At 48.0% G+C, this 15108-nt stretch overlaps 8 protein-coding genes and 1 non-coding gene across 9 annotated transcripts; 4 read left to right on the forward strand and 5 right to left on the reverse strand.

Annotated features, from left to right (window-relative positions):
• Positions 1–491: 491 nt before the first annotated feature.
• On the reverse strand, positions 492–1980 carry TRV_07162 (uncharacterized protein; the record flags this gene model as incomplete). The annotated part of the gene is made up of 3 exons (XM_003018757.1): positions 492–821; positions 956–1147; positions 1213–1980. 3 exons carry the CDS (start codon positions 1978–1980, stop codon positions 492–494), a joined length of 1290 nt encoding a protein of 429 aa, XP_003018803.1.
• Positions 1981–2947: 967 nt separating this feature from the next.
• TRV_07163 (flavin-containing amine oxidasedehydrogenase, putative) lies at positions 2948–4785 on the forward strand (the record flags this gene model as incomplete). The annotated part of the gene is made up of 3 exons (XM_003018758.1): positions 2948–3022; positions 3182–4537; positions 4642–4785. 3 exons carry the CDS (start codon positions 2948–2950, stop codon positions 4783–4785), a joined length of 1575 nt encoding a protein of 524 aa, XP_003018804.1.
• A 251-nt stretch (positions 4786–5036) lies between these two features.
• On the reverse strand, positions 5037–6225 carry TRV_07164 (uncharacterized protein; the record flags this gene model as incomplete). Its single annotated transcript, XM_003018759.1, has 2 exons — positions 5037–6017; positions 6109–6225. 2 exons carry the CDS (start codon positions 6223–6225, stop codon positions 5037–5039), a joined length of 1098 nt encoding a protein of 365 aa, XP_003018805.1.
• Positions 6226–6510: 285 nt separating this feature from the next.
• Positions 6511–8413, reverse strand: TRV_07165 (uncharacterized protein; the record flags this gene model as incomplete). Its single annotated transcript, XM_003018760.1, has 3 exons — positions 6511–7149; positions 7217–8223; positions 8308–8413. 3 exons carry the CDS (start codon positions 8411–8413, stop codon positions 6511–6513), a joined length of 1752 nt encoding a protein of 583 aa, XP_003018806.1.
• Positions 8414–8661: 248 nt separating this feature from the next.
• TRV_07166 lies at positions 8662–8733 on the forward strand. The gene has a single exon. It is a non-coding gene; the product is annotated as a tRNA-Ala (tRNA).
• Positions 8734–9068: 335 nt separating this feature from the next.
• TRV_07167 (uncharacterized protein) lies at positions 9069–9901 on the forward strand (the record flags this gene model as incomplete). Its single annotated transcript, XM_003018761.1, has 2 exons — positions 9069–9195; positions 9279–9901. 2 exons carry the CDS (start codon positions 9069–9071, stop codon positions 9899–9901), a joined length of 750 nt encoding a protein of 249 aa, XP_003018807.1.
• Positions 9902–10177: 276 nt separating this feature from the next.
• TRV_07168 (uncharacterized protein) lies at positions 10178–11995 on the reverse strand (the record flags this gene model as incomplete). The annotated part of the gene is made up of 1 exon (XM_003018762.1): positions 10178–11995. The coding sequence occupies one exon, from the start codon at positions 11993–11995 to the stop codon at positions 10178–10180; it is 1818 nt and encodes a 605-aa protein (XP_003018808.1).
• A 634-nt stretch (positions 11996–12629) lies between these two features.
• TRV_07169 (uncharacterized protein) lies at positions 12630–13283 on the forward strand (the record flags this gene model as incomplete). Its single annotated transcript, XM_003018763.1, has 3 exons — positions 12630–12659; positions 12732–13103; positions 13170–13283. 3 exons carry the CDS (start codon positions 12630–12632, stop codon positions 13281–13283), a joined length of 516 nt encoding a protein of 171 aa, XP_003018809.1.
• Positions 13284–13445: 162 nt separating this feature from the next.
• TRV_07170 (uncharacterized protein) lies at positions 13446–15003 on the reverse strand (the record flags this gene model as incomplete). Its single annotated transcript, XM_003018764.1, has 2 exons — positions 13446–14857; positions 14988–15003. 2 exons carry the CDS (start codon positions 15001–15003, stop codon positions 13446–13448), a joined length of 1428 nt encoding a protein of 475 aa, XP_003018810.1.
• Between the last annotated feature and the right edge of the window lie 105 nt (positions 15004–15108).

Consider the following 15108-nt stretch of genomic DNA (forward strand, 5'->3'; position numbering starts at 1 on the left):
TCTTCCTGCCAACCGCAAAGAAACGCGCATATCAAAGGAAAACAAGAGCATATTTTACTTACCCTGCGCCGACCAGTACAGATTCTGGAGGAATGTCGCCGTTAGCGAGCCCACGGAGGATGTCTAGGACACGTCAATCAAGTCAGTCCCAAGTCGCGCCATTTTTTTTTTTTTCTTTTCTTTTCAGTCTGCCTCTTTTTGCTCTCCCTTCCTCCCCATCAGTTGACAACGCACAATGTAGTCCAGCTTCAAGGGCCGCGACGTCGCCAAACCCAATGATTTAACCGCCGTGCCGAGCCCGCAGTGTCCAGTGCGCTCGTATGAGCCTGAGCCTATATGCGAACCACCTCTGGTCGCGGATCATAAAAAAAGTCAACAACCGCAAGTTAAGTTAAAATATAGTCTCCTCGCTCCTCGTTTTTGGTTGCAGAGTCAGAGAGAGCACCAGCACCAGCACCAGCACCAGCGAGAGAGAGCGAGAGAGTTAGAGTTCACAAAAATAGTTCGAAACAGAATTTAAGGTGCTGGAGAAAATCAAAATCAAAATAAAAAATAAAAAAAAAAGTTAAGGTATTTAAGCAACGTAGCTTAACACCCAAAGCAAAAGGAAAAAAAAGAAGGAAAATAAAAAGAAAAAGAACCCACATGGAATGCACGAAAGCATATTTAGCCGTCTTGCTAAAATCATACTGGAGCATCTTGTCTATGATCTTCTCGTTCAACGTCGACGCTCGAAGAAAGTAAACGAGCTCGTCCCGGAATGGCGTCGTGTCGTCGATGGTCTCGTTGGCCTTGCGAGGCAGGTCGATCAGGAACAGCATCTTAAAATCGTAAAAATAAAAAGAAGATTAACATTAACAAATGTTCCGTTAGCTGGGGGGGGGGGGGGGACAACTCTATATCCTATACTCCGTAGGAATAAAAGGTAGAGAGAGATAGACTTCGCTTTGCTTACATTCTCCATCACGCCGCCTTTCTCTCCCCAGTCGTACGGGTCCAAGTTCGCGCTGGGTATCACAATGCGCAAGTGGTTGGCATGGAAAAGCAGCATCAGCTTGGAGTGCATGCAGTTCACCTCCCCGTCCATCGGCGGGAAACACAGCCGTATCCTCGACATCGATGCAGTCTCCCGCAGCAGCTGTGTTCGCTGCACAGTTGGTTAATATCAGCCAATGTGCTCAGGAATGTCAATTCGACTGCTGGCTTGCTTACCCTCTCCTCCCCCTTGGCTCCCATGATAAATAGAAACCGCGTACTCGGGTTGGTAAACTTCATCAACAGCCAGTCCATATCCCACAGGAACGAGCTAAGCACCGCCAGCTCCAGGTCAGACGGCTGCAGCACTTCTTCAAGTTTGATGTCATCCTTTCTCTCACACCGGAACGCCCAGGTCTTCTTCACCGCACCCTCTGGGAACTGTATAGTTGGCTCTGTAGATGGCACTCCAGGAACAGACTTTGCCGCCACCGTAGCTGTAGCTGGGGGTATGGATGATATCTTGGCAGAAGACGAAGAAGTCCCAGATGGCGGCTCACGTCTTGACGCCTTCAACGGCCTTGCAGCTGGTAAAGCTAAAGCAGAGCCATCTTCTCCTGTCTTTCTCTTCTTCGCCAGCCTGGCAAGCCGTTCTTCTTCCATTTTCTTCCTATCAAAGCCCGCTATCCATGTTGAAGCCGCCCTCTTTGGTTCAGGGGTAGCTGTGGCTTTTCCCGCCTCCAGGGTGTCAACATCAATCGTTTCATGCTCTGGACCACGTCCCGACTGCAGAGACAACTGAATAGCCCTCTTCAATTCTGCATCATAGTCATCGTCTCCTGCTTCCTCTTCTGCTGCTTTTCCAGCCCGTCGCGCCGCCGACGCGTCCCCATCTGAATCCCCAGTAAGATCAACAACCGAAGATTTACGCCGCTGTAAACTCGTCTGAGATCTTACTGCGTCTCTCAACGAGGCGTCAATCGCGGCCTGCAGGTCATGGTCCATGATACCTGATCCGTGGGACCAGGCAAGCAGAGGAAGACGTGGACGTGTTCCCTCAGGACTTAAACGCGGTATAATCGCCTCGGAGTTAACCGCGGATCGAGATGTCGGAAGTGGCCTGGACTCCCAAGAATGATAATAATAGTAACAAGAAGGAGGCAAAGATGCTGCTGCTGGTGCTGCTCCTCCTCTCGTTCTCGCTCCAGCACTCTTGGAATTCAATAGACTGGCTGGATATTGGCTGAAACGGGTGGATATTATTGCTCGAGCGCGGTTGATATTCGATGCAGTCCCAAGATACGAGGTCTGGGGTAAGAGTGGCATCCACATGGGCCTGAACTCACCTGTCCACCGATTCAGTGGTTCAGGAAAACGGTCAACCAGTAACAAGCTCCGATCACAATTCTTGCCATCACGTTTGCGACGCTGCCCTCGTCCCTTTGCTTGTTTCTGATCGCGGTGTTTGTTGTTTCTGTCCTCTGCCCGGCTCGTTCAAAGACCGAGAAGAACCCCTGGCGGAGGAAGATCTCCAGGAGCTGGGAGGCATGTGAGCATCACGTGAAGTAAAATTACAATAAAATACCGATGGCAACCTGCAGAAGGGGGAATTCGCCATACGTTATCGATACGGCCATAAATTACGTCTATCAAGAACTGGGAAGTTACACCCGCCAGACTGGCTGATATTGCATGAATTCTCTCCTTCCCACACGATCTACAGGCAGGAAAACATGAGCCGGCTGGAAGGCGAACCATGGTTAGGCCCGAAGCCCGCCTGCTTGCGCAAAAACTGCCACTTTAGACTCTCTCGTAGCCTCTTCCGTAGCCTCCTCGGGAGGGACATGCAGCAACCAGAAGCAAATGACAGATGCTAAAAAAAATAAAGCCTGCAGACAGGGCTGACATAGTTATATACGTATCTTTCTCACGTTCAAACTTGTGCTCTCGCGCGTTGGACTATCTGTCGGGAATGGCCTCGAAACATTCCTCGAAGGAGGACCGCAGGCTGAAGGTCCTGGTGATAGGCGCAGGTGCTGCCGGGATGGTGAGTGTCTCTTCGCTCGTTCTGGGGCCTCCTTGTTTTCGAGGCCCGGCCAGGTTTAATGGCCATACCTGCTGCCTCTGCTGGCAAAAAAAATAAAAATGAACAATAAAATAAATATGGAGAATAGGAGAATGAATAATAACCAAGTGTGCTGTCTAGTCATGCGCCGCAACCCTCGCGAAAGAACCGGACAAGTTCGAAGTGACCTTGCTCGAAAAGGACAACGTGCCAGGCGGACAGGCAAAGTCCATCGCCATCGACAAGGCCAAATTCGGTGCGGATTGGGTCAATATCGGGGCCCAGGGTGGCCCGGGGATATTCAGGCACACGTACAACTTCTTCCGGGAATATGGACACGAGCCGCAGGAGACCACCCTGCAGTTCGCGTTTGGCAAGGGAAAAGAAAACTTCTGGACAAATGTCTTTCCAACCTCCGTCGTGCAGGAACATGCGGAGGAGATACGGAAATTCGGGGAACTTCTCACGAGAGTCCGCCAGTATTCCTTGCTCTGGCATCTCCCGCTAAAGGCCTTCTTGCGCATCTTCGGCTTCTCAAAGGACTTTGGAAACAAGATCATCTATCCCGCAACCTCCATCTTCTTCGGCATGGGAAATCAGGGCCGTGATGTGCCATGTGGGCTCTACCAGGGCCTCTTCGAGGACCCTGATATAAAATTCTGCTCCTATGACATGTCAACACTCGTGCCCTTCGACCACTCCGTATATGCATATCCAAATATGAGTCGTTTTTATCTGGACTGGGCAGAAGGACTCCGTAATAAGGGGGTCAATATCCGATTCAATACCCAGGTCGTAAAGGTTTTCCAGAGAAACAAGAAAGGTATCATAGTGGAAACCCGCCGGATCGATTCAGATCACAGAATTGGAGATAGCGGCATTAAGAACAGGACCCTATCGGAATCTTATGACAAGATCGTCTTTTGCATTCCGGGAGACCAGGCAAAGGACCTACTAGGCGATCTGGCAACGTGGCGGGAGAAGATGGTCTTGGGGACAACCCAATGGTGCAAGGACCTGACCATTACCCATTCCGACCATGCCTACTTTCAGAGAAAGTTCGAGGTCCATTACCGGGACGAGATACGCGGTGAAGCCCAGACGCTTGAAGACAAAGAACATATCAAAGTTGCAAAGGGGGAACAGGGCGCCGCATCCAGATTTCAACCATCCTATTTTACATTCTCGTACCAAGCACGGCCAGAGAAGATGGAAGTAGGATACGACTGCACACGATTCCAGTACCAGTTCCGGAACCCAAACGGTACTGATGACCCTTTGCCACCGTTCGAAGACCACATATTCCAAAGCCACTTCATAGACGAGAAAATGAAGCATGTATGGACGGTAGACCTTATCGATCAGGAAAAAATAATCGAGCAAAAGTGGTGGCACCAGCTCTCCCATAGATGGCAACACTTTGCGAAGCTCGTGCCAGCCATGAAGTTTCTGAACGGAAGAAATGATACCTTCTATGCAGGCTCCTGGACCTACACGGTAAGTTTCCATGTTTCTCTTTCAAGGGGGAAAAAATATGAAGCACAGCCTATACGCTCCGTCACAGAATATCCGCTAATGAATATGTCATTTCTTTTTTTCAGAATTTGCACGAAGTAGCTGTGATATCTGGTACAGCAGCGGCATATCGCCTAGGAGCCCGTTATGACAAAATTGACGACGTTGCTGATAAAGTATTCGCCTATTTCCTCAAGATGTCTCATGGCATACGCTTCAAAAGGAAGTAACCCTCATTTGCAAAGGCTCATAACAATGATCAAAGATAAAAATGCACAAGGCAATGTGGCATAAATAGGGAGTTAAGATATCGCAACACGGATAAATCGGTGGTTTTATGTTTAATGGTGTCACATTATTTCCACGGTTGGGGGTAGGTGTTGGAGCATAAAGGATCTGGCATGGCTGTTGGTTATGATAGATCCTGGAGTGGAAAAGGTGGCCGGCGTGGGAATGTCGGATAACTCGAGGCGTTTGTTCTTTAATCCGTTACCTGAATATCATTAGATGCCAATTGATCGTCTGCTTCTTTCATCGACGAGTCCCCTTCAGTCTTGGAAGGGTTTGCCTGTGGTGGCTGATCGGCTGAAGGAAAATTCAGATGCTTCCAATCCTCTATCTCCTCTGTAACACATTTCAGCCTGTCTCTGATGCTCTCTACCGCATATGTGCCCAGTAGCAGCCTCAATGGCGGATAAGAACAGTGGCCCAGCTGCCACACAAGCTCTGCTGATTTCACTGCACTTGTAGGCGGTTTGTCACCCAGCCATTGCAAGATACGTCTCGCATGCGCCGCGGGAGCCGTGACTCCGCTGTACGGCTCACTAGCCGGCTTTATCATGAAATGTCCAAAGGCGGGCAAGGGCGAGGTGAGGTAATTCGATGCATTCTCAGGCATTCCGGGTATCAAGTCATTATCGTCACGACGTATGTGGCCCGGCAGAACAAGCGTGCACTTGATATTAAAACAGTCGACTTCATATAACATGCTCTCAATCAGTCCTTCCACTGCATACTTCGAAGCGCAGTAAGGCCCTAATCCAGGAACGCCCAGCGCGCCTGAAGTCGAGCTGAAAATGATATATCTCCCCGCTCCGCGTTCACGGAAATGCGGCAGGGCCAATTGCACGATATTTAGCGTGTCCATGAAGTTAGTTTCAAATTGATTTCGTATATCATACTCCTCCTGATCCTCGCATGCCCCAATCACACCGTAACCAGAGCAGTTGGCCACAATGTCTATTCGGCCCCAATGGGCAATTGTGCGGTCAATGGCTGCTTTGACCGTCTCTCTGGTGCGAACATCGCACAGGAGACCGAGACAATTCTTATTTTCTTGTTGAAGACGTCCCATGCTCTCGGGAGTTATTTCGAATGTACGGCCAACAGCTACAACGAGGTCGTTGTGGCCGAGGGCCGACTTCACCACTGAACGGCCAATATGGCCTGTGGCGCCAAAGATCTATATACCAGGCGTTATTACGCATCAAATATGACAGACAAACATATCCATAGTTTCGTAAAATATGCGAGATATTGCGGAGTCTACCTACCAGCCATACGAGTTGCTTTGGAGGATTCTGGGGCCCAGGAGGGTTTGTAGTGGAAGGCAGCCGTAGCCCAGAGTCCCGCGTCGTTACGCCGGGCGATGTATGAGTTTGTGAATCCATCGTTTAAGAGTGTAAGCTGTGCAATTGCCGACTTCTCAGCAGACAAGTCGAGTGTGAAATAGTTTGAGGTCTTCCCGATGACTGCATGACGATGTTTGATGTTCCATGTGTTTCATTCAATTCAATCAAGCTTTTAAGATTTCTTGGCATCTTTTTTTGACACCTGGGGCAAGCATAAAGCGGTAAACGAGATAGATCTGCCTATATAAACGCCTTGAACCGTCGATATACACTCTTCATTATAGCGATAAAAAAAGTTCGTCAGATAGTTAAAAGCAATGCAAGTTATCTGTTAATTTCAGCTCGTAATCGCCCCGCCGCTGTTGTTGGGGGAGGTTCAGGCCAGTTGCCTACAGCATCTTCCACTTCGTCTAGGAAAGTGGTGCTGTTGTGAATGCAAGTCCCACCAAGGACTACCCGAATGCCAGGAGAGCTAGCGTTGACTTGGGCAACCATCTTTGCTTCTTCATAGGTCACTCCTCCGACCATAAATATTATTATATCTTGTGGTTTGTCCCGGGTGTGCCCACCACCTTCGAGGAAAGGGTACTGAAGCTCCTTTAGTCTGCCTTTTATCAGGTTCTGAAGAGTAGCCTCTAAGCGTGGAGAATGCTGGGTATATACGTTTTCTACACCCTTGAGCCCTTTGAATCGATCACGAGCCCCGGTTAAGAAGGAGGCTGACTCGAACAGGTCTGAGAACCCACCAGCAACTGTGGGCGCTTGCAAGGAATGGTGGTATGCTAAGAGCTTAGGGATAATGTTAATTTTATGTGGAGGTACATTTCCGGCGGCGGTGAGGAGGTCAAGAAGAACCGGAAGTGTATTTGAAGGTTGCTTTTCGTAACGAATGGCGTAAAGAGCAACAAGGCGTAATTTATTTTCCACAGTCACGGTAGGGGATTGGATAAATCTTTGAAGGGACTAGCAGATGAAAAGTAAGTGTGTCTGCATGAAGAAGATACAATAGAACACAAGCTAGAGCACCAACCTTGAGATCATTCGCATGATTATCGTTGCAAGCTAAGCTTTGTTCTAGCTCGCTGACATTTAATAAGTCATGTTCTCCGATATTCCTACTCAACTCTCCCACAAGAGCAACATGCTTGCTCACGTTCCCAGAAAGCTTTCGAAACTCCGGATAATCCTCAACGAACCGTTTCATATCAGAGATAGATTCAATGTTCATATTGGTTTTTGTCCTGGACTGGTACTGTTCGACGTATTCCTTGATATTACCACCAAGGTCGCCAAAGTTCTGGTACATATTCTTTTTAAAAAAGGGATCTTGGTCCTGAGCAATAACGATCTCTTTTAGTTCTGGACGAATATCTGGGACCTCACTAAGATCAACTCGACCATTGGTAATTCCCAGTAATTCATGTACCATGGCCTGATATGTCCATCGGGTCAATAGAGGGGTTATGGGGTCATCTCGGCGATCAAGGATAAGTAAAATCGGGGGTGTATCTGGCTTCCTGAAATTGAATAGTTGTTCTTCCTGCGTAAGTTGGTACCTAACTTCTGTGGCAAGTTTCTTTGCCATCAGACTGTTTTTCTCATATCGTATTAAGGGAGTCTTCTTCAGGGACAATAATAGCGCAATTACACCCTCAGTGGTCCGCTGCAGGGCATCCGAATTCCAGAGGTCAGGCGAGTGGCTCCAGATCCGCTGTCTAGGGAAACCGACGTTAAGATGGCATAGGTCCGGGTTAACCACCAGGAAATCGGCAAAATGCTCTTGTACTGATTTCACAACCTCATGATCGTCCGCCTCTGCCAGCCTTTCCAACGATGACTTGCGAACAATATTGCTGAAATAGATATAGTATTCTCCGTATTTGGGTGCTCGTAGCTCGTCGATGAGAAATTGTATGGAGTCGGGGGAAGGGCGGACGAAGCAGAGACATCTGAGATGTCTCATGCGCTCGCGGGATTGGTTGTCAAGCCGGTCAATAAGATAGACTTCATGGTTTAGGAGGGCAGACTGTGTCATGGCTGTCGACACGATAGGTAACTATACAACCAGTTAGATCAATTTTCTTCAAGAAAAAAAAAGGGTCGCGTCTCCCACGGTCTCACTATCAAGAAGCAGTATCTTCATTTTCGAGGAGGAGTTCGTGCCGGCCGTATCTCCAGTGGTAACCATCTTAGAGATGTAACCGGAGACCGCAGAGAAGACGTCCATGGTGGTGTGTCGGTAAAGCAAACTGAACAGCTAACGGAACAAGTGAGCTGCAGGCAGCAGCCTCGTAGGATATACCAAGTAATAGCTGGCCTCCGAGCTGCTGTTGAGCTATCACAAAGCTGCCTCTTGCATGGCTGCTTCTAACTAACGTTCTCGCTCATGTTGTACTTCTCATATAAGCAGCTAAGCTTGCGTCCCTCGCATGGGATCCCCTTTTCATAAGAACCCAGTCATGTGACTACATGACCGGGCTGTTGGTTTAGTGGTATAATACCCCCTTAGCATGGGGGTGGTCCAGGGTTCGATTCCCTGACAGTCCAATTTTTTTACCTTAACATTTTTCATCACCAGAATTATTGGAGGTATCTTTTTTACGTATATTATTTATTATTATATTTATTACCTTTATCTTGCTTAACCACTTTTATATCTTAATTATAGTGTGTGGTCTTTAATGTAGCAAACTAAGGGGCAGCTAGTAACTAACTACTGGTGGTCAACCCATTCAAATCCTGTAAATGAGGGGTGTATAATTAGGAAACAATAAATTTCTATTGATCGATATCAACAGACGATAGAAGAGAGGCCCGAGAAATAAATAGAAGCGATCTTGCATATCTTTTATCTGTCAGCTTCTCTGCCTAGTTATATCAGTATGCTGAGTGTGCAGAAATACATTGAGCTCTCGCCGTTCCCCTTAACAGAAGGAGACATCGAATCGTTGGGTCAGAATGACGAGGAATATATACCACATACCTGGCAAGAAATAAAAGATGTCATAGGTAGGCCAGCTCTGTCACTGTTGCTCCTTTCGAGCAATATTCTATATAGGGTATTCAGTCACTGACACAAAGGCATGCTGAAGCCGAGGGAGACATGTCTGTCTTGAACCGGGCACCATCAGACCTCAGAAACTACATTCTCTGGGTCAGAGAGACAAGAAACAACAACGACTCGGTCATTGAATTCCTACTGCGGGAACGCCTCCTCTGGAAAAAGAAGGCTCAAGCTGAACAGGCTGAAGACTCCAATAATACTCAGTCGCCCACTGGCCTGGCCTTTGAATACCAAGACGAAACTCCATTTGCTCATCCAGCTGATTATAAAATTCTCCGCAATGACTGGCCATACGGACTCGAACATAACATCGTCCATCTGGTTGTTTGGCTTAAGACTCGGATCCCAGTTGAAGAGGACGGTCAGGGTGGCCCAACTGCAGAGTCACGCAAGCTTATTGAAGATTTTGTCGACAGGACATTCACCCAGAGAATTGTCGAGAGACATAGAGAGGTAAACGGGAATTGTCCAAATAACATCAAGGAAGAAAAGGTGATGTGGTTTAAGAACAAGAAGAAATGGCAGACCGTTGCTAGCATCGAACATATCCATGTCATTCTTCGAGATGTTGACGAAGATTTAGTTGTTGGTTGGACGGGACAGACATCAATGGATATCACTGCTAGATCCTATGTCTGGAATGGGCAATAAATGCTGAATTCTTGAATCACCGCTAGAATAGAGAGACTGTATATCGAATATAGAAATCATTACAGCGTGGTTATTAGTACATTGTCAAGAAAGGGCTGAAAGAAGCGTCGTAAATCATTTAGGTTGATATCTGTTATCGTACAATGAGAACGCCATGTACCGTACCATCTATGCCAAAGTATGCACCCCGAGAAATATAATACAAAGTAGGTTGAAAAGACACGCTAGAAGGGAGGACATATATGTGTCCATGGGTATATAGAAACAATAGTACAATCAGAGCGAGGAGGCCATAGCCGTGCTTGCGTCCCGGTCAGCAATACTGCAAGCAGATTCGTCCTTCCTAAGTTCAAGCAACCTCAACTTGCGAACATGCATGAGCAGCTTCAGAGCACCCACAGGAGTCACACCTTCAACACGTCGAGCCATACCAATACTCACCGGCCGCACCTTTTCTAAAACCTGGCGTTCCTCTGTGCTCAAGCCGAGCATGGTACTGTAATCAATGTCCGGAGGGAGTAGCATACCCTCATCCCGTTCAAATAAGAGAGCGGTTGCTTCCTGCCGTTTGGTGTAGGGCGCGTATCGGCCTTCAATGGCCATTCGGGATTTAATTTCTGGAGAAAATGAAGAAAGGGAGTGAATGGTACCGGGCGCAGACTCGATATGTGGGATAACATCGTCAAGTGAAACTCCATTATGTGACAAAAGTTCAAAGGCAGACCTGACGGAAGAATCTGTCCGGACGGGGAACCCTTTACGTGACCAGACAGTAGATGGGTATTTCGTATTTTCAAGGAGTGCCTGTAGGTAAGACATCTGCTCTTTAGTCTCGTTGAATTGACGCCAGCGCTTATCAGATACAACGCCAGCAGCCCGGCCCTTTGCTGTTAGGCGTAAATCTGCGTTATCTGAACGTGTCGAAATGCGGTATTCACTTCGAGTGGTAAACATCCGGTACGGTTCAGAAACTCCCTTGGTAATAAGATCGTCTATCATAATGCCAATGAAACCGTCGGCACGGGAAAGAGTCATCGGGGGTTTTAACTGGGAAGCTAGGCCTGCGTTGATTCCAGCAATGATACCCTGTGCAGCAGCCTCTTCATAGCCAGTTGTGCCATTTATCTGACCCGCGAGATACAGCCCGCCGATAAGTTTGGTTTCAAGGGTAGGACGCAATGATCTAGGATCAACGTAATCATACTCCACTCCATAGCCAGGTTGAAGCATGGTGACATTTTCCAAGCCACGAACGGTTCGCAGCATCTTTTCTTGAGCATCCGCTGGAATAGTCATTGAAATCCCGTTAGGGTAAATCACATCATTTGGTGCAAGCCCTTCTGGCTCTAACCAGATCATATGTCTCGGTTTGTCTTTAAATCTAATGATCTTTGACTCAAGAGAAGGACAGTAACGTGGGCCATTGACAGTTTCGCGGATATGAATGGACTTGTTCAAGTTGTCACGCACTACTGCGTGGGATGCTTCATTGGTATGAGCTGCCCAGCAGTTCAATTGACCTTTATCCCCAATCTGCACAGAATCGTTGAGGTAAGAGAAGGGGCTTGGAGGGGAATCGCCTGGCTGGACTTCAAGCGTGCTGAAATCAATAGTCTTGCGGTCTAATCTGGGTGGTGTTCCCGTCTTGAGACGGCCGAGTTGGAAGCCCGCCTCCCGCAGAGACTTGCTTAGGCCAAATGTAGCTGCTTCACCCATGCGGCCTGAAGGGAAGACATCCAATCCGATATGTATCTCTCCCCCAAGGAAAGTCCCCGTCGTGATTATCACTTTCTGGGTAGGTATCATCTCCCCCGATTCCAATCTGACACCTACAATCTCGCCCTGGGACCCGTTTAAGCTTGTCATATTCTCCTTTGATATAACTATATCGGCAACCTTCCCCTCCACAATGTTAAGCCCAGGTGTTTTGGATAATTCTTCAAGCATATATTTCTTGTAGAGTGAGCGATCGATTTGGGCTCGTGGGCCCCATACTGCCGGTCCCTTGGATCTGTTAAGTATTCGAAATTGGATTCCTGCTTTATCGACTGTCCTTCCAGCTACTCCATCAAGTGCATCGATTTCTCGGATCATCGTCCCTTTTCCTATCCCACCGAAACTGGGATTGCATGAACACACACCAATGTCTGAACGGGAGGGCGTTACTAGGGCGGTTCTTGCGCCGGACCGAGCCGCAGCGGCGCATGCTTCAGACCCAGCATGTCCACCTCCAACGACTATAACATCATAAGGCCTTTAGGAAAAGAAGCTATATTAGTACACCGGTGTCGAATGGAGGATATGTAGAACATACCGAGTGCTCTCTCCTACTGTCGCAAAACTCCGTCGAGGGGGTCTATAGGTTGGAGGTATTATACATAGGCGAGAAGACGCCCCGAGCACCCGCACCCTGATCATTGTAGTGCTTAACGGTATGCGAACCGCGTTTTCGCTCTGATAAAAACGATCATCGGATAACCATCCAGCCGCTTCGTTGATATAAATAAATTTTGCCGGAAGAACAGAATTTAGTTATGCCAAGCCAAAGTTGTGAAAGCTTCAGCAGGGACCAATCATTATTGCCGTGACTCAATCTTATCACTTCCACCCCTCGAGGGAGGAGCTGAAGGAAGTAGATAAAAGATATCGCCATGTCAGCATCTCACTCATTAATAGGGCCCTAAAAACTTATCCTGCTGCCCCTCTAAACCTATCGGCTAGACTCAGGATGAGAGCGTATTGGTTCGACGACGCTGAGGTATAACTTCCATCTGCTGCTTGCTCTCCCATCCCGCACCATCGATCACGACTGACAACCCCGTCACGATAGGGCGACCAGCGCGCACCTCATGACTCAGGCCGTGCTGTTGACACAGACTACCTCGCTAGAATAGGTGTTCTATATAAGAAATGCCCTTCAGTTGACGACGTCAACGCCCTGGCTTCGGAGCGGGGTTATAAGAACCGCGATGAGATAACAGTCTCTCCCGAGAAGATGGGTGCAGTCTACGAGGAAAAAGTGAAGTCATTCTTCGATGAGCACCTTCATGAAGATGAGGAGATTAGGTACATTCTGGATGGCGAAGGATATTTCGATGTTCGCAGCAGAGACGACAAGTGGGTGCGGATTAAAGTTGAGAAGGAGGACCTACTTATCTTGCCTGCCGGAATATACCATCGCTTCACGACGGGAGAGAGCAATGTAAGTGATTTAGCTCCTTATTATCTTCATAAGTCCATAATTTTGACTTGATGGCTCTGTGACTAGTATATCAAAGCGATGAGGTTGTTCCAGGATGAGCCGAAATGGACGCCTTTGAACCGCGAACCAGCGCTTGATAACAATTCGTTCAGACAGAGCTATGTTGCTGCCCATGTGTAATCTTGAATGCCGCTGTCTTGTACACCGGTATCTCAATGCTCAGATACAAATCTGCAGTGGAAAAGATGGTGTATCGTCTCTACATAAGATGCACTTGATATTTATTACTCAAATAGTAACTTCATTCTGTACTGATCATTTCCAATAAACGTGTCGGTATAGTCATGCTATAGCAGATGTGCCTGGCAATGCTCCGGGTATCCTAAACTGCTCACCAGGTGTCGGCCCCGGGTGACCGTCACCTTGGGGTAGGTTTTCATAGTTGTCTGCCGTAGACTGACCCCCTCCATTACCCCGCCGATACCTCAGTCCGTCCATATTTAGGTCCCTGGACGTCTGTGGTCCATCACGGTTTGCATTAACAGGAGTGAACCCACTTTGTGCAGCCTTCGCTTCGGGATCATCCGAGTCGACAGAGACAGCATCATGTTCTTCTTGCGCGCGAACACCAGTACGACCCATCCGTGGCCATATCCCTGGTAAGGCAACTAGTTGCACGCGGGGTTCTACTACACGGTCCTCAAACCACGACTGAACTCGTGCTTCAACGAGTTGCGCAACCTTGGGGACATCCTGGAGCCTGCTCCGTGACCCAATGAGTGATCTAACAGAAATGTCTAAACGGTAGTCAGGTAGAAATGAAAATGCAAGGCTTGTTTTGGGTATTCCCGACCGGACTCCATCCTTGCTACTGGGCCTTCCAGGATCTTCTTGCCCAGGTCGGGGTTCATTCTGGCCCTCTGAATGAGACGGCGGGTTGGGACTGCTCTCTGATGTTGTTCCAGGGCTAGGAACAAATGATATACATAAGGTTCCGGAAAAGCGTACAACTGATACTGATAAAGCAACCGGTAGGACGGCGGAAGCGGGTTTTGGATAATTCAGTAGCAAGTTAGTCTCAATCGCGAGTGACAAGTTGTCGTCGCTTAAATCAACATCCATCAACGCCTGTAACCTCCCCCCATCAGAATTTGGATCGTCGACGGCAATAACACGACAGTTGCTGAAGATAGGAAACTCCTCGCCGATTGAAATGTCTGTAACATTAATCCGGTCAATCCATGATGGTTTCTTTTCCACGTTGTTTAGTGTCTCTGTAAGAGAGTCAAGAATTGATGACGTGGGGGAATCTTTCAGTAAATATGCAGTTTGTCGGTACTGAGCGATCAACTGAGCAATCAAAACATTAAACCAATCCAACGATTCCGGTTGATGAGTAGAATGATGGAGACGATGCCGACCATTTTTCTGGAAATTGGTAGGGATGGCATTGTAGTAAGTTTTTCGGAGGATAGACTTGGTGTTTGTGGACGAGGAGGGAACGGGACGCAAGACGTTTGATGAGGCCGATTCTTTTAGCGATCTTGAAGCTGCATCTCGAAATAGTGTACTGTTGGCAGAATATGATCGTTTGCGAGGTGCCGCTCGCTGCGATATGCCTCTTGAGGACGAGGAAGGGGCTTCACCGAATATGAAGAACTTGATAAACGCGCCTATCAGCAGGACAACAGACAGTTGGCCGAGCAGTAGGCCTTGCGTAAATGACAGCCTGGTCAAGAAGTTTAACCTATGGACTTGATAAAAACGAGCGGACAAACTCACGAATGCTGCGGAGGTGGGCAGGAGGCATCTAAAAAACAAGGGAATAATGGCGATTAGTTCATGAGACGGATCAACACAATCATACTTTAAAGATTGACCTACTTTCGAGACTGGACATTGTAGCTACGTGTTCCACCTTGCCTCGCCCATTTTCTTCCGTCTTGCACGGCGCACAGGGCTTCGGTGCTGGAGACTATGCTATTGCTTCCGCAGTTTTTATTTG

The sequence above is a fragment of the Trichophyton verrucosum genome (genome assembly GCF_000151505.1).
Source record: "Trichophyton verrucosum HKI 0517 chromosome Unknown contig00915_1.f1.exp, whole genome shotgun sequence".
Classification (NCBI taxonomy): Eukaryota; Fungi; Ascomycota; class Eurotiomycetes; order Onygenales; family Arthrodermataceae; genus Trichophyton; species Trichophyton verrucosum.